Here is a 20697-nt window from a genome sequence, read left to right as displayed (position 1 = left end):
GTAGGGAGGAATGAATAGATGGAGCACAAGGGATTTTTAGAGCAATGAAATTATTCTCTATGATACTATAGTGATGGCTACATGTCATTACGCATTTGTCAAAACCCATAGAATGTACAACATCAAGAGTGAACCCTAATGTAAACTATGGACTTTGGTTGATAATAACGTGCCCATGTTGGTTCATCGATTGTACCAGATATGCACACTGATGAGGGATGTTGAGGGTAGGGGAGTGTATATGTGTGGGTGGGGAGGGCTATGTGCAAACTCTCTGTATTTTCTGTTCAATTCTTCTGTGAACCTGAAACTGCTAAAGTCTATTTAAAAAAAATCTGTACACTAAAAACTACAAAACACTGTTGAGAGAAACTAAAGACCTAAATAAATGAAGAGATATACAATGGTCATGAATCAGAAGATTCAGAATTATTAAGATGTCAATTCCACCCTCAAATTGATCTACAGATTCAAAGAAATTGCATTTTAAAATTTCAGCAAAATTTTTTGGCTGTTGAAATTGATATGCTGTTTCTCAAGTTCATATGGAAGTGCAAAGCACCTACAATAGCCAAACAATTTTGAAAAAATAAAGTTGGACAGTAATCAAGACAGTATGAGATTGTTGATGTCAAGATAGATGGAACAGAATAGAGTCTAGACATATATTGTCAATTGATTTTAGACAAAGGTGCAAATGCAATTTAGTGGAGGAAATACAGTATTTTCAATAAATGGTCCTAGAACAATTGGGTATTCATATAAAAAATGAACCTTGATTCACATCTCACACTATATACAAAAATTGACTCAAAATTGATCACAGAACTAGATCTAAAACCTAAAATTCCAGAGAAAATCTAACTTGAAAAGATGCATGCATCTCAGTGTTCACAGCAGCACTATTTACAATAGCCAAGACCTGGGAGCAACCTAAATGTCCACTGACAGATCAATGGTAAAGAAGATGTCACACACACACACACACACACACACGAATATTACTCAGCCATAAAAAAGACTGAAATAGTGCCATTTGCAGCAACATGGCTGGAACTAGAGATTATCATTTTAAGTGAAATATGTCAGACAGAGAAAGACAATTATCATATAACACCTATACATGGAATCTAAAAAAAAATGACACAAATGAACTTATTTATACACCAGAAACAGAGTCACAGACATAGAAGACAAACTATAGTTACCAAAGGGGAAAGGAGACAAAGGGAGGGATATATTAAGAGTTTGGGATTAACATATACACACTACTATATGTAAAACAGATTATCAACAAAGACCTATTGTATAGCACAGGGAATTCAATATCTTGTCATTATCTATAACAGTAAAGAATCTGAAAAAGAATGTGTATATATATTCCTACACACATATATGTACAATTTTTAAATCCTAAAATTATTAAACTTCCAGAAGAAAACATAGAAAATCCATTGACTAGGCAAAGATTTCTCAATATACCACCCAAATCATGATCCATAACCAAAAAAACCTGATAAATTGGCCTTCATCAAAAGAAAAAAATCTGCTCCTCTGAACACTGTTCAGAGAATAGAAAGGGAAGCCACAGACTAGGAGAAAATATTTACAAATTGTATGTCTAATAAAGAACTTTTTGTCTAGAATTTTAAAGTACCTTCAAATTTCAAAATTAATTAAGTAAATAATTAATTATTTAATTGGACAAAAGATCTGAACAGATACTTCACAAAAGAAGATAGACAGCAAACAAGTATATGAAAAGACCTTCAACATTATTGGTCATTAGGGAAATGCAAATTAAAACCGTAGTAAGATAACACTACACACCTGTTAGACTATCTCAAATCAGGAAGACTAATCATACCAAATATTGACGAGAAATGGAATAACTGAAACTCTCAACCACTGCTGATGGGAATATAAAATGATACAAGTACTTTTTGGAGTTCAGAAGTTTCTTTAAAAATAAAAACATACACCTACGATATCACATAGCCATTTCACTCTAGATATTTACTCAAGAAAGAAAGCATATTCCATACAAAGACTTGCACACAAATATTCGTAACAACTTTATCTGTAACAGACCCAAACTGGAAACACTCCAAATGTCCATGAGCCAGTAAATAAATAAACAAGTTGTGGTATATCTACATAATGGAATATACTCAGCAGTAAAAGAAATGAACTATTGATATCTGTAACAGTAGGGATGAATCTGAATTTTTTTCTGAGTGAAAGAAGTCAAAGAAGAATACATACTATATGATAATATAAAACTTTACAAAATGTAAATAAATTTCAGTGACAGAAAGTGTATCAGTGGTTGCCTGGGAATGGGGGTGCAGACAGGGAGAGATGAGATGAAGAGATTACAAAAGTGTATGAGAAAGCTTTTGGGGTGATAGAGATGCTCATTCTCTTAACTGTGGTGATGGTTTCACAGGTGTATAATACGTTAAAATATCAAATTATACACATTAAACATGTGCAGTTCATTATAAGTCAATTATATACCAATGAAGTTCTTTTTAAAAAAGAGTGAAGTTATATGAACTATTCTATTCTCTTTCTCTAGACCTTCAACATTTTAAATATCTCTAAACATTTTAACAGGTACTCATATAATCTCCCAACATAGAACATAGATATTTCTTTATAAGGATAAGAAACAAAGTCCACGAAAAGAATGGCTGTCCAAAAGAAGGAATTCAGCATGATTCAGAGCAATGGTCCCCTATGTAACAGTTACCCAAAAAATAGGAGAAAACTAGAAACATTCTATTTTATATTCTCAACAATGTTCAAGAAGACGTATCTATGAAAGAGCAGACAGTAATAAAAATTTCATCTGATATAGGGCAACAGCTAAATTTTAAAATGTAATAGAAGCAGTGAATAGCAAGTTGGATACTACAAACAACTGAATTAGTGAATTAAAAGAGAAACCCAGGAAATTTTTCCAGACTGCAGAAGCAAAAAGTAAAGAATAGAAATATTGAGCGAAAAGGTGAGAGATATGGAGATTCAAATGACTGAATTGAACAGACATATAATAAGAATACCAGGAGGAAACAAGTCGAGGGAGAAGAAACAAAATAAATAAAAGAAAAATGTTCCTTGAAATGAAAGAAGCCTTGACTCTTAAATCACATGCTTTTTAATTAATGAGGCAAAGGTAACATACAGGGTTCCATACACACACATATCCTGGTAAGATTTTTGAATGTTAAGAACTAAGAAAACATTAAGGCAGGAGAAGGAAAAAAAATAGGTTCTTATTCAAAAAAGAATAAAGAATCAGAATGGCATCAGAATTACTACATGAAATACTAAGTGTTAGAGGACAGTGGAGTAATGCTGTACAGAATTTTGAGGGAAAATGATTGTGACTCAAGAATTCTATGCTGAGCCAAGTCAGCTTTCAGTGTCAGGTCAACAGTAAGGTTTTCAGGACCTGCTGAGTCCAGACATCAGACTGCCACTCATGTACACTGCCTCTCTCTTCTACCTAAGCAACAGAGGTAAAAGAAAGTAGATCTCAGAATAAATCCATAGTAGTGCTGGAAAGCAAACAGGGGTGCCCTGCTGAACCAGAAGCCATAAGGAATCTCTCAAAAATGGAAGACAGGCAGCATAAGGTTGGCAGAGAAAATGAAAGCACAAAATACACGCAGGAGAACATCACTGTGAAAGGTGGAAGGTCTCTGAAAGTCTCTGTGCATCAAAGTGACAGATCTGGGGAGCAGGAAAGAAACCTGTCAGGATGACTGGTTGGGGGGATTCATGTGAAGCAAAAATGTGAAGCAAAATTGACTTTCTTTCCCCACCTGTGGCAAGCAGACAAAAACAGATGCTTCAATCACCAGGTGAGAGCCATGAATGTGAGAATCCTTGGCCAGAGAAGCGCTAGATGGCTGCTAACACCCAGCAGGAATGGGGAGCCGCAGTTCTCCAAAGTCTAACCACAAAGTACCCTACCTAGCAATGTCATGCCTTGACTCCACAGAGACTAATGGCACTCCACAGTAAATAAAATCATTCAAGGAGAATCCATCAGAGAATTTCAAAGACAGACTTGAGCATTTAGCCAGAAGTTGCCAAACATTTGAAGAAAATCAACACTAGAAAGAGACACCAAGCTATATAAGTTAAAAAAACTAATGACTAAGGAAAAGAGTTAATAGAGAAAATCAAAGGAGACTTTAAAGTAAGTATTATTAAAATCTTCAAAAAAGATAAAAGAAGACACGGTACCCATCAAACGTGACTTGTCTGTTAGGGAAGAGAAACAGCTATAATGGAAATAAAAACCGAGCTGGTGAAACGTTGGCTTCCCATTACACTTAGGCTTTTCAAAGACTTTCAGCCACAAGGGAGTAGTTGATACTGGATTTACCTTCCCACAATGAACAAACATAAAAGGGGACAAAATACATCTAACTACTTATATGCATGGAAAGCAACCAATGCAGGGCTGTCTTACATCCACCCAGGTTTACTCCTGAAGATATTTTCCTAAGTATGACCTGAAGCGGTGGAGCCAAGACAGAGAACAGAATTCTTACTGGGTATAGAAGGCAGAGACTGAAGTTTAGGGCTGCTAGTGCTACAAAGATCTGAAGGTCAGGGAACTGAAGAGGAAGGAACCATAGACAAGGAGTCTAAAAGGTCTGCATATAGATGTTCCTCAAGTACTGACCAACTGCCAGGTTGAGCAGATAAGATACCCTCGCACACAGCTTCTGGGAGCTGAGAGCTGGTGGAGAAATTCAGAGTCACACAGAGCTGGAGTGACACTGGAGACTGGGCCTGGCCAGAGTGAAGAGATCTTGGTGCATACCTCAGGCACTCAGTTAAGGCTCCAGAAAAGCATCACCCTAGGAATTAGGACTACTAGAAGTATGGGCAAAACTAAAATAGTTCCTATCGATTGAAGCCTAAATTCAAGCCTCAAAGCCTACCAAAACAAAACCTGATATTCCTTTAGAGAAAGTTAACAGAATCTACAACATATCCACGATGTCCAGCTTAAAATAAAAAGTTACTAAGCTCACAAAGAAGCAGGACAAATTAACTGATAATTAAGAGATAGTCAAAGAAGTTGATACATGGATAATCTAGACATTGGAGTTAGCAGAGGACTTTTAAAAATAGCTGTAATTAGTACGTTAAAGAAAATAGACAAAAAGGTAGACAAAACAGATGAAGAACTACAGTAATTCAACAGAGAATTAGAATCTGTAAAAAATCAAATAGACACTGTGGTAGGGCAACCACTAAGACAGTCCCTAATAATCTCCGCTTCCTAGTAATCATTTGAGTGTGACTTGGATTTATAGAATAAATTTGGTAGAAGTGAGATGTCACTTCCAAAATAAGTTTACAAAAAAGACTATATAGCGGGGGAGAGGGTATAGCTCAGTGGTAAAGTGCGCACAAGGTCCTGGGTTCAATCCCCAGTGCTTATATGTGTATGTATAGATACACATGTATACATGTATATACATTTATTCATACACACACACACACACACATATGTATACATATACATATGTATGTATACCTAACTACCTCCCCGCCCCCCAAAAAAGTCTGTGGCTTCCATCTTGACTATTTACTCTCACCCTCTGAATGCTTGCCATGGGAGAAAACAGTTGCCATACAATGAGGCAGCCCTGTGAAGAGGCCCATGAGTGGATACCACCTCACACTCTCTTCCCCAGCCCAGCTGAGCCCTCAGTGAGACCACAGTGCCAGGTGGCTGACTGCCACCTCCTGAGGGATCTTGAACCAGAGGAACACAAATAAGCCTATACTGGACTCCTAACAGGGCCCACAGGAAACTGTGAGATAATAAATGTTTGTTGTTTTTAGCTGATAAATTTTGAGGTAATTTGTTCATAGCAATAGATAAAATAGACATTCTAAACACAAAATACAAAGCGTGACATCAAGAACTCACTGGACCAAATGGTTTAATAGCAGACACAGCAGAAAACAGAAGTAGTGTGGGGAACAGGTACAATATGCTTTATGGGTAATAAATGCTCTGTTCCCTGAACGCCATCCAGAGGTCTTGTATTTCTCTTAGGGTCTGAATATACATACACATACTATGTGTAAAAAATGCTATGTTCCTGTTAGGAAGACTCAGTGGTATAAAAATATCATTTCTATGTTCAATTACAATCTATATTCAGTGTACTCTCAATCAGAATCCTGATGAGATTATGTTATTACTTTGCTTACTTTTTTATTTGGTTTACAGTTTTACTGAGAAATAATTGACATGCGTCATTGTATAATTTTCACACATACAGCATTACGGTTTGATTTACATACACTGTGAAATGATTACCACAGTAGGTTCAGCTAACATCCATCTTCTCATATAGATACAATAAAAAGAAAAAAGAGAAAGTTTTCTTCTTGTAATAAGAACTCTTAGAATTTACTCTCATGGACTTTCCTATGTATCACACAGCAGTGTTAGTGATAGTCATCATGTTATACGTTACATCCCTAGAACTTACTTATCTTAAAACTAGAAGGAGTTTTGACCTCCTTTTCTCTAATTCTCCCTCTCTCCTCCCTCCGCCTCTGGTAACCCCAAGTCTGATTTCTTTTTCTATGAATTTGGTCTTGTTGTTGTCATTTATTAGATTCCACATATAAATGAGATCATACAGTATTTGTCTTTCTCTGTATGACTTATTTTACTTAGCAAGGTCCATCCATGCTGTCGCAAATGTTAGGATTTCCTCATTTGTTATGATCGAATAATATTCCATTGTATACTTATGCCACAACTTCTTTATTCATTCTTCCATCAACGGATATTTAAGTTACTTCCACGTCTTGGCTATTGTAAATAATGCTGCTATGAACATAGGGATGCAGATATCTTTTCAAGTTAGTGTTTTTGTTTCCTTTGGATATATTCCCAGAAGTGGATTATATGGTAATTCCAATTCTTAATTTTTTAAGGCTCCTCCATAGTGTTTTGCATACTGGCTGTCTATTTCCCCTGCTGAAATGGTGTCAAAGGAAGCTAGATAAAAGAGAATGTTTAAGTAAGATCCAGGGTCTCTTAACATAATAGCCAAAACATCCAGGTTTCAATTAAAAATCACTCATCATACCAAAAACAAGGAACATCTTAAACTGAATGAAAAAAGACCACTAGGTGCCAACAACAAGATGACAGAGATGGCAGAATTATCTGACAAAGATTTTAAAGCAGCCATCATATCTTTACACTAACAATGAAATATCAGTAAAGGAAAGTAAAGAAATAATCTCTTTTAAAATTGCATCCAAGAAAATAAAATAATTAGGAATAAATCTGACCAAGGAAGTGAAACACCTTCTCTGTGGAGAACTACAAAACATTGACTAAGGAAATTACAGATGACTTAAAGAAATGGAAAGATATTCCATATTCTCAGAATGGAAGAATTAATTAAAATGGCCATACCACCCAAAGCAATCTAGGTTTAATGTGATCCCTACCAAATTACCCAGGACGTTTTTCACAGAACTAGAACAAATAATCCTAAAATTTATATAAAATCACAAAAGACCCAGAATTGCCAAAGCAACACTGAAGAAAAAGAATGAAGCTGGAGAAATAACCCTCCCAGACTTCAGACAATACTACAGAGCTAGAGTAATCAAAACAGCTTGGTGTTGGAACAAAAACAGACATATGGATCAATGGAAAAGAATAGAGAGCCCAGAAATAAACCCACAAATTTTTGATCAATTAATCTTTGACAAAGGAGGTAAGAACGTACAATGAAGTAAAGACAGTCTCTTCAGCAAACGGTGTTGGGAAAACTGGACAGCTGCATGTAAATCAATGAAGTTAGACTACTCCCTCACATCATACACAAAAATAAACTCAAAATGGCTTAAAGACTTAAACTTAAGACAAGACATTATAAACCTCTTAGAAGAAAACATAGGCAAAACCTTATCCGACATAAATCTCGCAAAGTTCTCGTAGGGCAGTCTACGCAGGCAATACAAATAAAAACAAAAATAAACAAATGGGACCTAATTAAACTTACAAGCTTTTGTACAGCAAAGGAAAACAAAAAGACAACCTATGGAATGGGAGAAAATACTTGTAAAAGATGAGACTGACTGTTGTATAAATTCTTTACATATTTTAGATATTAAGCCCTTGTCAAATGTATGATTTGCAAATATCTTCTCCTATTCAGTAGGCTGGCTTTTCACTTTGATTATGGTTTCCACTGCTGTCCAAAAGGTTTTTTTTTTTTTTATTCTTTCTTTTTTTAATCGAAATACAGTTGATTTACAATATTGTGTTAGTTTCAGGTGTACAGCAAAGTGATTTGGTTATTCTTTTCCATTATAGTTTATTATAAGAAACTTTTTAGTTTGATGTAGTCCCATTTGTTTATTTTTGCTTTTGTTTTCCTTGCCTTTGGAGTTAGATCAATAAATATATAGCTAAGATTGATGTCCAGGAGTTAACCACTCTGTTTTCTTATGGAAATGTTATGATTTCAGGTCTTACGTTCAATTCTTTAATCCATTTTGAGTTAATTTTTGTGCATAGTGTAAGACTGTGATCTAATTTCATTCTTTTGCATGTGGCTGTCCAGTTTTCCCAACACCATTTATTGAAGAGACTGCACTTTCTCCACTGTATGTTCTTGGTTCTTTTGTTGTTAATTAATTGTTCATATTATACGTGGGTTTATTTCTGGGTACTTTCTCCACTGTATGTTCTTGGTTCTTTTGTTGTTAATTAATTGTTTATATTATACATGGGTTTATTTCTGGGCTCTCAATTCTGTTTCATTGATCTGTGTGTCTGTTTTTTGTGCCAATACCATACTGTTTTGATTATTACAGCTTTCAACTGAATTTTGATAAAGGTGCAAATGCAATTCAATGGAGAAAAGCTGGCGTTTCAACAAATGGTTCTACAGTAATCCACCCATAGGCAAAAACAAAACAAAACAAAACAAAATCTCCGTCTAAACCTAACACCTTATATGAAAATTAACTCAAAATGGACCATGTCTTAAATGTAAAACATAAAACTCTCAGGGAAAAAATCATAGATCTTCTCAACCTAGGGCTAGGATTCCTAAGTTTTACACCAAAAGCACAATCCATAAAAGGAAAATAAATTATAAACTGGCTTTCATCAAAATTAAATACTTTTCCTCTGTGAAAGACCCTGCTGAAAAGATGAAAAAACAAGCTACAGAATGGGAGAAAATATTTGCAAACCACATATCTGACAAAGGACTAGTATCTAGAATATATAAAGAACTCTCAAAACTCAACAGATAAACAATCTAATTAGAAAATGGGCAAAAGACACTAAAAGCCATTTCACTAGAGAGAACATAAGATGAGAAATAAGCATGAGAAGGGATGTTCAAAATCACTAGCCATAAGGGAAATGCAAACTAAAACAACAATGAGATATCCCTACACATCTATCAAATGGCTAAAATAAAAATGTGCTGCACTAAATGCAGATAAGGATTTGGAGAAACTGGATCACTCATATACTGCTGATTGGAATGTAAAATGGTACAGCTGCTCTGGAAAACAACTTAGTAGTTTCTTAAACAACCAAATATGCAACAAACACATTGCCCAGCAATTGCGCTCCTAGGCACTTATACTAGAGAAATAAAGACTTGTGTTAACATAAAAGCTGTACAGAAGTGTGTGCAGGTTTATTTATAACACCCCCGAATTGGAAACAACCCAGATGTCCTTTAAGGGGTGAATGGTTAAACCGTGGTACCTCCACACCATGGAATCCTACTCAGAAATAAAAAGGAATAAACTACTGATACACATAACAACCTGGATGAATCTCAAGAGAATCATGCTGACGGATGAAAAAAAATCTATGCAAAATGTTACATACTGTATGATTCCATTTATATAACATCCTTGAAATAACAAAATTACAGAAATGGAGTCCCCTTATCAGGGAGGGACTAAGGTAGGAGAAGGGCAACATGAGGGATCCTTGTGGCAACAGAAATATTTTGTATATTGATTATATCAATGCCAGTCTCCTTGCTGTGATATTATACTATCATCTTACAATATGTTCATTGAATTTTAGTATATTTACAAAGTTGTACACTATCACCATAAACGAATTTTAGAGCATTTCCATCAGCTGAAACAGGAATCTTATGCTACACTCACTCCTCATTTCCACTCAGCCCACTAATCTACTTCTTGTCTCTACAGATTTGCCTTTTCTGAACCCATCATAAATATGGTATCATACTATACATGTTTTGCATCTAGCTTCTCCCACTGAGCATGTTTTCAAGGTTCATCGTGGCTGTTGAGTATTCTGTTGTATGGATATACCACATTTTGTTTATCCACTTTTCTGGAGTGCAGTTCATCCAGTTGATGAACTTTGTGGTTGCTTCTACTTTTTAGTTATTGTGAATAGTACTGCTATAAACATTCACATACAAGTCTGTGTGGACAAATGTTCTCATTTCTCCTGGATAGATACCCAGGACTGAAACTGCTAGATCATATAACAAGTCCATGGTTACCTTTTTAAGAAACTGCCAGACTGTTTTCCAAAGTGGCTGCATCATTTTACATTCCCACCAGCAATGCATGAGGGTTCCAATTCCTCCACATCCTCACCAACACTGACTATTGTCTGTTTTTTATTCTAGTGGGTAAGAAATGGTACCTTGTTATGGTTTTGATTTGCATTTATCTAATGACTAATGATGTTGAGTGTCTTTTCATGTATTATTGGACAATTGTATATCTTCTTGGGAAAAACAGTTATTCAAATCCTTTGCCCATTAAAAAAAAAAAAGACTGTTTTTTTAGAGCAGTTTTAGGTTCATAGCAAAATTGAGTGGAAAGTACAAAAAGTTTCTATATAGCCCCTTGCCCTGCTGCCTTTCAGCCTCCTCCTCCAGAGAGGTACATTTGTTACAGTGGAAAAACCTATACTGACGTATCACTGCCATCCAAAGTCCACTGTTCACCTTAGGGTTCACTCTGTGGGTTTGGACAAATGTATAATGACATGTATCCACCATTATAGTATCATACAGAATGGCTTCAAGGCCTTAAAAACCGTGTGTGCTGCAACTGTTCCTCCTTCCCTCCACCCTAGTTTCTAACAACCAATGATCTTTTTTATTGTCTTCATAGTTTTGCCTTTTTCCAGGGTATCATATAGCTAGAATCATACACTATGGAGCCTTTTCAGACTGGCTTCTTTCACTTAGAAATATCCATTAGAGTTTCCTCCACGTCTTTTCATGCCTCATTTCTTTCTAATGCTCAAGAATATTCCATTGTCTGATTGTGCCACAGTTTATTCATTCACCTCCTGAAGGGCTTCTTGGTGGCTTCCAAGTTTAGGGAATTATAAATAAAGCTGCTATAAACATCTGTGTGCAGGTTTTTGTGTGGACATAAGTTTTCAACTTATTTGGGTAAATACCAAGGATTGTGATTACTGGATTCTATAGTACAAGTATGCTAGTTTTGTAAGAAACTGCCAAACTGTCTTCCAAACTAGGTGTATGATTTTATATTCTCACCAGCAATGAGAGGTCTTGCTGCTCCACATCCTCATCAGCATTTGGTGTTGTCACTTTTGCATATTTTTAATAGGGCTATTTGTTTTTTATTATTGAGTTATGAGCTTATATATTCTAGATACAAGTTCCTTATGAAACACGATTTGCAAATATTTTTTCCCAGTTTGTGAGTTGTCTTAGAGACTTTTTTTTTCAATGAATAAGGATATTAAACACTAAATTCATGATAGCGGTGACTCCTAGAGGAGGCAGGTGCATAGACCAGGTTAGAAATATGCAGGTAGCTATCAGAGGTAGAGCACAAACTCTTGGAGCCAGCTGAGTCTCAACCCAATATTGTCAAGTAACTTAGTCTCTGCGTCTCAGTTTTCTCATCTCTAAAAGGGGTATAACAGAGCTCATCTCATGTGTCATGAGGCTTACACAAGTTAATGCGCCTGAAGAATGTAAAACACTGGTAACCAGCAGCATGTTAACCAATGACATAAACCTTAACTGTATTACAACTACTTGAGGTGGGTACTGAAGTTCAAAAGTTTCCATTCTATTATGCTTTATAACTACGTATCTTACACGCTTTCTTTTAACGCATAACTCATTTAAATGTACAAATACATTAAAAATAATACAGGAAAAAATTCAATTTTTTACCCTTTAAAATGGGAAAGACTGGGCTAGATGCAGGTCCGTCTCCCATGCTGGCTGGGGTCCCTAAGCCCTGATCCCTGCTCTTTCCCCAACACTCACAAGGTGCCTGTCAACTGCACTTTCAGAAAAGACCAGTGGACTCCAGGCAGGAGTCAGAGGAGAAACCTAACATGGCAAGTGACCTAGACTGCACCACCTCAGTTTCCCCACCTGTAAAATGGGGGCACTAACCGTAGCCACCTGATCTAGGAGATTAACGATGACTAATCAGAATATCTATGCCCGGCCTAACATGTCGTTAGCTGTTATATTTCCCTTTACCCTTCCAGGCTCCCCTTGATGTTCAGAGAGAACCTCAGTAGGAAAATGTCAGGAGAGAGACCCAGAATATACGACCTAAGGTTCCTCCCAGCACCACAATTCTGTGCTGTTTTTTCATAGTCTGGCATAAAAACGTCCTTGTCTAAAATGAGCTGGTGATATAACCTACCTCCCTGGGCTGTGTTAGAAGCGTCGAGAAGCCAAAGGCCAGGAAAGCGCTTTCACATCTAGACCGCACTTCAAAAGAGTTGGTTAATGGAGAAAAAGAAAAAAGTTGTTGCAGAAAAGCCGCAGAGCTGCCAGGCCAGCGCCATGGCAGCCCAGGCGCCATTATCTGCGTCAGCGGCCCCTCGGGGCCCACGATGAGCGCCCAAAGAAGCCGACAGAGGAGAACCACGACCCGCGCGCCAAAGGAACTACCACACGAGCTGCCGGGGCAGTTCTCCCGCTGGGCGCTCGGGAGGCGGGGCAGCAGCCTGGCCGCCTCCTCGCTACGCAGCGGCCAGCCTGTGCCCGAGCGCCCCCTGGCGGCGCAGTATTACGACTGTTAGCACATCCAACGGCCAGGCTCACGATTCCGCACAGGAACGTGCGCAGCCTCCACCTGCCGTTCTCCCACCCAGAGAAAAAGGCTTCCCAGCCAATCAGAGAGCCCCACAGCAGATTTCCCGCCCACCAGTGGAATTTAGGGGCGTGGCGTTCAATTTTAGCCAATGAGAAAAAAAATGGTCCCTCAGCGGCACTTGAAGGTTGAAAAGGGGTGGACTTGGGGAGCGGTTTCTTTGGCAAGATGGCGGCGAGTGGCCTTAGCCGGGCTGCTGCTGCGGCCAGCACCTCGGTGAAGCCAATTTTCAGTCGGGACATGAATGAGGCCAAGCGGAGGGTGCGCGAGCTCTACCGCGCCTGGTATCGGGAGGTGCCGAACACTGGTGAGAGGCAGCGGCGCATGCGGGGCCCCGGAGGCAGCCGCCCAAGGTCGCAGCCGTCCTGGCCTCCCATTTCTGCCGGGCCGAGCTGAGATCACCAACTTGGGCAGCGGTGACTCCGAGTGCTTCGGGGGAAGAGGGTCAGGGAGGAGGGACACACGAACCTTGGTGGACCTGACCTGGCGGCGGCGTCGGCATCAGACCAGTCGTGCTCTGCGTCTGAACTGCCTTTCTTGGCGTCCTCGCTCTTTTGTCCCCCATAATTCTTACCGAACCCCTGGGAGGGAGAGTAGGGACTGTCAACGACATACTCATTTTATAAGTGAGGCAATTGAGGCACCTGGAAGCGAAGTGATGTGCCCAGAGCCAATCCGTGGTGGATCTGGAACCCAAAGCCCACTCTAGAGTTCCTGAATGCATTTACAGACGCCCATTAGGTTGTGTAAATAAAAGGGCTGTAGAATTTGAGCGATCATCTGGTTCTCACGTACCCCACAGAGAAAGAAACAGAACCAGAGAAGGGAAGCGACTTTCCCAAGGTCAACTAGTAAGTCAGTTGTACCTTTTCCAGGCCCTCCAGGTGAGGTGGCTTCTGCTTCAATCTCCCCAAGTCTTGCTTCCCAACTCTACTGGGCCCTAGTATTCCTTAGGAACCCCTTCCCCTGCCCTCTACTACCCCAGAACCTCTGCCTCCACTCAGATGTCAGAGAACCAATCTGTTCACCTGAAGGATTAAACTATAAGCTCCCTGGGTTCAGAGACTGTTTTCTTTTGGCATCTTCTTCAGCGCTGCCCAGTGAACCTGATGAAAGAAAAGTTGGGGAAAATCCCATCTAAACTGTCAAGGGCAGTACAAGTGTCAGGGACTGTTGACATTTCGTTATTTTGTTGATTTGATTCAGTGGGTTTTAATATGGACCATCACTAGTAGTCAGAGGGGAGGTGTTTCAAATCATTATGAACTATGACCTTGCTTAGGGTACAGCCTCCTTACGGCTGGAACACCATTCAGCTGCCACTTCCTTGCCTGTGTGTGAGAAGCTGTAGAATGTGGTTACATGGCCTTGCCTCCAGGCCCTGCCCCTTACTAGCTATGTGACTGTGAGCAAGTTATTTCATCTCACTATGCCTCAGTTTTTTCATTTGTAAAATGAAGTTAGTAAGAGTACCTTCAGTAAAGACTTGCTCTATTAAATAGGTTAATATATCTAAAGTGCTTAGGATAGCACCTGGTTCTTAATTAGGCACTCATTAAATGTTGACTGCTCCTGTTGTCTTATTACTGCTGTTATTTATAAGACTTACTGTCCCTGCAGAACCTAGTTCTTTGTCCTATGGGAGCTGTATCTGCTGCACAGTGTCCCTGTCCTCAAGCTGACTTTTTGAGAGATTGCTGATGACCAGAACTTAAACCCACAGGATACTATGGAGGGAGAAACCTGAGTGATCTGCTAGCAAATTCAAAATGCCTTCAGGGGACAGGTGGATACTAGGCATAGGGGAATGACAGTAGCTAGTGTGTTTGGGGGGGGGGGCAGTGTATTCAAATACAAATATTTAAAAACAGGTTTGCCTGGCAGAATACTTTGAGTGCCCAGAATGCTTTCTGCAGTGCAGAGGGAGAAGGGGGGAGGGTCAAGGGGGTGCTGCACCCTAAGGGAGGATCAGTGATCTGATCTGTAGCTGGTCATTTGCTCAGGCTTGTGTGTACACTGGTGTCATGACATTCATCATTGGGAATTCCAGCTGAGGAGCCAAACTGAGGATTGGAATGAAGTACTGATAATAACATTTATTGAAATGTATACATATGGCCCAGCACATGCTAAGTACTTTACAGTGCCTCATTTTAGGGTGGGCTGTCATTGTTTCCCTGTCTTACAGATGAGAAAACTGAGGCACATAAACTTGTCTCACATCACACCATTAGTAAGTAAAAGAGCCAGACCCTGACTGTCCACCTGTTACACCTGGCTCTTAGCTCCCGCTCTAGTTTTCCCTGAATGTCAACGGGACCCAGCCATGCTGCACGTGTGCAGCAGAGTGCCATTACCTGAGTGGTTGCTGCCTTGGCATGGGACACAGGACAAGACGGCCCTGTCATTCCCTCCTTTGGAAAAATATTACATGCTGCTTGCTGGTCACAGCATCACAGGAGACTTTCTGATGAAACTATTCGTTCATTTAATTTCCATTTCGTTGGGCACCTCTTGTACTACAGGGTAGGTACTAGATGCCTAGAGAGATACGAAAGTGAGTAGAACATAACCCTTCCTTCAGGAGTTTTATGGCCTAGTCAGGAAGACAGGCATATAACCAGACCATTGAAACCCAAAATAGAATAGAGGTAAGGGAAATGAGTGCTGACATTTTTAACAGTTAACATTTGTATCAATACTTACTGTTTATAAATGTTGTCACTTGATTTTCACCACATTCCTGTAAAGGAATTAGGTCAGAGGTTATTTTCTTTCCTATGTTTTAGATGAGGAAACAGGCTGGGGAAGCTGTACCCTCAGCAAGGTCATAGTTCATAATGATTGGAAGACCTTACCCAGCTTGTTTGACCCCAGATTCCACGCTCTTTTCCATTACACTATGCTGCCTTCCTGTTTAAGGATTGCGCAGCGTTTGGTATGGATGCTATCAAAATGAGTTGGAGCAAACAGCGGAGAACCATATCAACGTAGTCCTTCCTAATCTGTCAGAGCCTTCCTGACTCAGAAAAGCCTTAACAATAACTTGGGGAAAACATCCAGAGACTAGGGAAAAGTCACCTTCATCCAAAAGGGGCGCTTCCATATCTTCCTTTTGAGACTCAGATTTTTTTCAAATTGAAATTAAAATACGCAGGATTCAAAGACTAAGCCAGGACTCTGTGAATTGAGAAAGAACAGTTGTAACTGATAGACACCGGGGTTTCTCCAGTCCTGTGCATTGTCGGATGCTTGGCAACATCCCTGGCCTCCACCCAAGAGATGCCAGTAGTACTCTCCCTGCTAATTGTGACAATTAAAAATGCTTCCAGGCATTGCCACGGGTTCTGGTGGGCATAATCACCACTGGTTTGACAACCACCAGAGAACAGCTCAGCAGGTTGTAGCTAAGGCTGTTCCTGTTTGCCTCCTGCTACAGGCTTTCTCACTGGTGGAGGGATGTAGTGGGGGCCTTGAGATGGAAGGAGGGCGACCAGGACAAAGCTATGGAATTTGTCTCTAGAGACAAGGGTTCTTAACCTTGGAGGATGGGTACTCAGGGATCCGTGAACTGACAGTTGTAAGCAAAACTTTGCATTTGTGCCTGTGAACGTTTTCCGGAGAAGGTTCATAAACTCAGTGCGCTGGTGTGTGGTTCATGAGGAACGGGAGTGGGTGGACACCAGCTCCCCTAGTGTGCTTAGAGGCACCTTGTTTTTTTTCTCCCAAGGTTGGGCAGGAATCTAAAATGAAAATGCAGGAAAAGTAAGCATTGGCAGCAGGGGCAGATTCCTCATATTCTTTTCCTTAAAAAAGCACAAGACTTGTAAATTTAAAACACAGTAAATACCCTGGATTCTAGGCCCATGTTTGCCGAGGACCAGTAGTCTACTTGCGGCAAGTCCCCACAGTGCCTCTAGTGGTAAGGTTTCTAAATTCCAGGATCCCTGTTAGTTTGCATTTACTGTTGTGTCTCTTTGTCTTCTTATTGTCCTTTTGTTTGCTCTTTTCTAAAATTCCTCATGTGACACTGACTGTGGTGTTTAACAGCTAACTGACTGTTTTCAGTGGTGTAAATACTCCCAGTCATGGTTGATTTTAAGCTATAAAAGTGAAGTCGGTGAAGGTAGATTTGGGAAGAGATGTGTATAATTTGCTCACCATGGCTGCCTGCTCCAGCACATCACTGGATACTGAGTTCTTTCTCGTGTGAGTGATCCTCTATCCTGTCTGTTAACACCTTTCAAGCTGGGATGCGGTTTCTCCTTTTAGGTTTCTGCTATTGCTTGTTCTTTGGTTGGATCAGTCTGGCTTGGTCCTTCAGCAGCAGCTTTATTTTTCTTTTGCTGCCATGAAGTTATGAGTATAATTAAAGATTCATAGTTTACTGTTGATTGTCACTAAATAGCCCTCATGGTTTTCAGAGCAGGTTGTGATAGTTCTGTAGACAAGAGCGGACATGTCACAGGAATGGCCACACCACAAGATAAACCAGTGACCTTGCGCATGCTGTCCGCTGAGCCTAGTGTGCCCCTCTCCTCTATCCTTATTCCACCTGCCACACAAAGCCCTCTTCATGTCCTTGTTGTCATCAGCAAATCCACTGAAGGCTCACTGCCAGAGGATGAAACTACAAATGACTAAAACCTAATTTTCAAAGGACATTTATATGCCTTATCTGAAGTCACAGGTCACTGAGTCTGTGCCGCTATTTTAGCATTTACTGAATCAGGGATTGCTAAATTGCGTGATTTTATATTTACATTCATGGATGGTTGTCCCTCCAATTAGAATTTAAAACCTTGAGAGGAGGAGCTACATCTTAAACTTTTCTCTCCTTCCCCCAAGTAACCTGATACGGTGGTAGCTGCTTGCTGGGTCGACACCCTTCCCTCCCTGCACACTCAGCAGTCTCCCTCAGCTCTTGAGCTTGTGTGGTGCACAAACCTGTGCCACATGATCGGACATTAAGTTCAACCCTGTCATCTTTTGCCGGTTGTTCCATATAACAATAATGCTTACATTTATTGAGAGCTTATTTCATGCCAGGCAATGTTCTAAGCATCTGGCCTTCTCTCATACAGTCCGCACAACAGCTCTGCAGTTGTATGTGTGGTTATCATTCTCATTTTACTCACAAATACACTCAGGCAGAGAGAAGTTAATGTACACAGGATCATATAGCTGATAAGTGACAGAGCTGAGATTTGAACCCAGGTTATTCATACTCTTGAATTCTGCTATATTGCCTCTTCAGAAGCAGTGGGCTTGTCTCCAAAACACAAACAACAACAACAAAGCCTCTTTTAGAGGAAGTGTTGTATCTCACACTTCTTCACAACCTCAAGCACCTAGCTTAGGGTCAGGCTAATATTTGGAATGGAATGAATGGGCAACCTGTGTTTATTAATACTAGCCATTGACTCAATTTTTTAAAAAACATATTTTAACCATATAATCTCTACCCTGAATGTTTTCTCTTTAGTGCACTTATTCCAGCTAGACATCTCTGTGAAACAGGGACGGGATAAAGTCCGAGAAATGTTTATGAAGAATGCCCACGTCACAGACCCCAGGGTGGTTGATCTTCTGGTCATTAAGGTAACTGACTTCCTGACTAATTTCGAAGAGCAGCCAACTTGTACAGAGATTCTCAGATGGAAGTTTTGTCTGCAAGTTTTAGAGGCAACTACTGGATCAGCAACTGTTACTTAGTGTTTCAAAGGAACAGTTGAACTTGGAAGTTCTTACATGGCTAAATAGTGTGTAAGATTGTTCAAGGGGAAATCCACTGGGGCTTGCATTTTAAAACTAAAAACAGATAGGAGGAGGAATATCTGAACTTTTTCTTAAACCTTGTCCCTGGAAGTTACAGCTTCACTTGGTTGCGCATTTACAGCCAGAAGAGCAGGCCAGTTGGCCTGTGTAAACGGATACAAATCCTGCACCCGGTTCTTACTCTCCGGTCCATCACATTAGCATCAATGGGAACTTCAGCATGGACCAGCAAATAACATGAAAGGAGTATTAAGCAGAAATGTAAGTTAAGCCAGTCCTGTTAGGCAGTCATGGGGCAGGGGCTTGGTGACCTGAAGTCTCCTCTTGGAACCAGTTAGCCAGAGAGTTCTTTATTTGAAAGGCCTCAGAGATCATTTAGTCCAACCACTTCATTTTCCAGATGCAGAAACTATGGTCTCGACAGAGTATGTTACTTGCCCAAGGTCACTCAATAGGTCAGTGCCAGAGCAGAGAATAGAATCCTGGCCTTTGGTGTTATATTCCTTCCATTCAGGGTTGTATTCCTCCCACCCAGCTACTCTGACTGAAGACCTCTCCCCTCACTTGTGCAGGGAAAGATGGAACTGGAGGAAACAATTCACGTGTGGAAGCAGCGGACACATATTATGCGGTTTTTCCATGAAACAGAAGCACCAAGGCCAAAGGATTTCCTGTCCAAGTTCTACATTGGCCACGACCCATGAAGTCACCCAGTGGGAAGGTGCATGTTGATATTTAAATATTTTACAGCACAAATAAACTCTATATGATGGTCACTTCATGACAGAATTCCACTGGTGAACCAACAGGAAACTCCTTCTGCAGTCTCTCACTTTTTGTCTGTGCACGTTGGGTCCCGTATACACGCCACCTGTTCTTTCCCTTCTCCTGAAGTGTGGTGCTTCCAGTAAATTAGATTCTCTTTTCTCAGTCTTGCATGTTGGTAAACAGGAAGGATGAGGCCATCTGCTCAGAAACTGTCATTCTGGGTATGATGCTGGATGGCTTTGTTAACTTAGTGATGTTTCTGCAGCCGCCGGATTGGATAGCTTGGTGTCACTGTACAGATTACCCAGAATTAGCCAGCTCTTGGTACTGGAGAAGGATCAGAAAAGCACTGAGGCCCAGAAGCAGAGCTGACAGGCTGGGCTGTTTCTCCTGGGCTCTAAGAAAATGGCTGCTCAGAACCCTAGCCCTCTACTTGCAACAAGCCGTGGTCCTTAAAACGAGGTTAACTTCCTACACCATGAGGCAGTCTACTAGGGACACAGCTGTTCAGTGCACACACTGAACAGAAATATCTTCACTGTTTTTGCAAACGAATGTGGCTCTAGTGACGAGAGAATAAATCTTGACCCAGGTTAAAGAACTGATCTCTGCTTGCTTTGGACAGTAGTCTTCTCAGTTCCCTCCCCAGATAGTGTCAATGCTGGAGAAAGGGGTTCAGTGTCTATAGGTATAATCACCCTGAGGAGTCTCACATTTTTCAACACCAGCTCTTTTTATTATTTTTCCATCTAAGGAACCCAAGTTTTGAAAGAATTCTAAAAATTATATATTTCTTAAGGAGTTTTAATCAGTCAAGTTCCTTGTTATTACATGTGATAATGAGCCAGTGTTACTCAACACAAAAAAAGCTCGAGGCTTTAGTTAGCCTGTGCAGCTTTACTGAGGGAAAAGACCTTCTGTTGGACTTTTGTAAGTAATGAAAATTGGTGC

At 40.0% G+C, this 20697-nt stretch overlaps 2 protein-coding genes across 3 annotated transcripts in view; one reads left to right on the top strand and one right to left on the bottom strand.

Annotated features, from left to right (window-relative positions):
- Positions 1 to 15623, bottom strand: part of LOC102520392 — a 31096-nt gene extending 15473 nt beyond the window's left edge. The window contains exons 1-2 of one of the 2 annotated variants that reach the window (XM_032492346.1): positions 15558 to 15623; positions 13669 to 13781 (exon numbers count right to left, since the gene is read on the bottom strand). In XM_032492346.1, coding sequence (XP_032348237.1) covers positions 13669 to 13781; positions 15558 to 15608 — 164 coding nt within the window. In that variant the 5' untranslated portion in view covers positions 15609 to 15623. Of the gene's footprint in view, positions 1 to 12747; positions 12880 to 13668; positions 13782 to 15557 lie in introns of those variants that run through there. The other variant, XM_032492347.1, reaches the window with a different exon arrangement.
- Positions 13336 to 19791, top strand: NDUFA6 (NADH:ubiquinone oxidoreductase subunit A6). The gene is made up of 3 exons (XM_006174688.3): positions 13336 to 13507; positions 18686 to 18801; positions 19551 to 19791. The coding sequence occupies exons 1-3, from the start codon at positions 13369 to 13371 to the stop codon at positions 19680 to 19682; spliced, it is 387 nt and encodes a 128-aa protein (XP_006174750.1). The 5' UTR covers positions 13336 to 13368; the 3' UTR covers positions 19683 to 19791.
- The last annotated feature ends 906 nt before the right edge of the window (positions 19792 to 20697 follow it).

The sequence above is a fragment of the Camelus ferus genome, chromosome 12, assembly GCF_009834535.1.
Source record: "Camelus ferus isolate YT-003-E chromosome 12, BCGSAC_Cfer_1.0, whole genome shotgun sequence".
In the NCBI taxonomy this organism is placed as follows: Eukaryota; Metazoa; Chordata; class Mammalia; order Artiodactyla; family Camelidae; genus Camelus; species Camelus ferus.
This window is presented reverse-complemented; position numbering and strand designations above follow the sequence as displayed.

Excerpts from the sequence above, each read along its gene's own strand:
- NDUFA6 (XM_006174688.3), top strand. The coding sequence starts at position 13,369 with ATGGCGGCGAGTGGCCTTAGCCGGGCTGCTGCTGCGGCCAGCACCTCG. Across the intron at positions 13,508-18,685 it reads TCGGGAGGTGCCGAACACTG|TGCACTTATTCCAGCTAGAC; the intron begins GTGAGAGGCAGC and ends TTTTCTCTTTAG. Across the intron at positions 18,802-19,550 it reads TTGATCTTCTGGTCATTAAG|GGAAAGATGGAACTGGAGGA; the intron begins GTAACTGACTTC and ends TCACTTGTGCAG.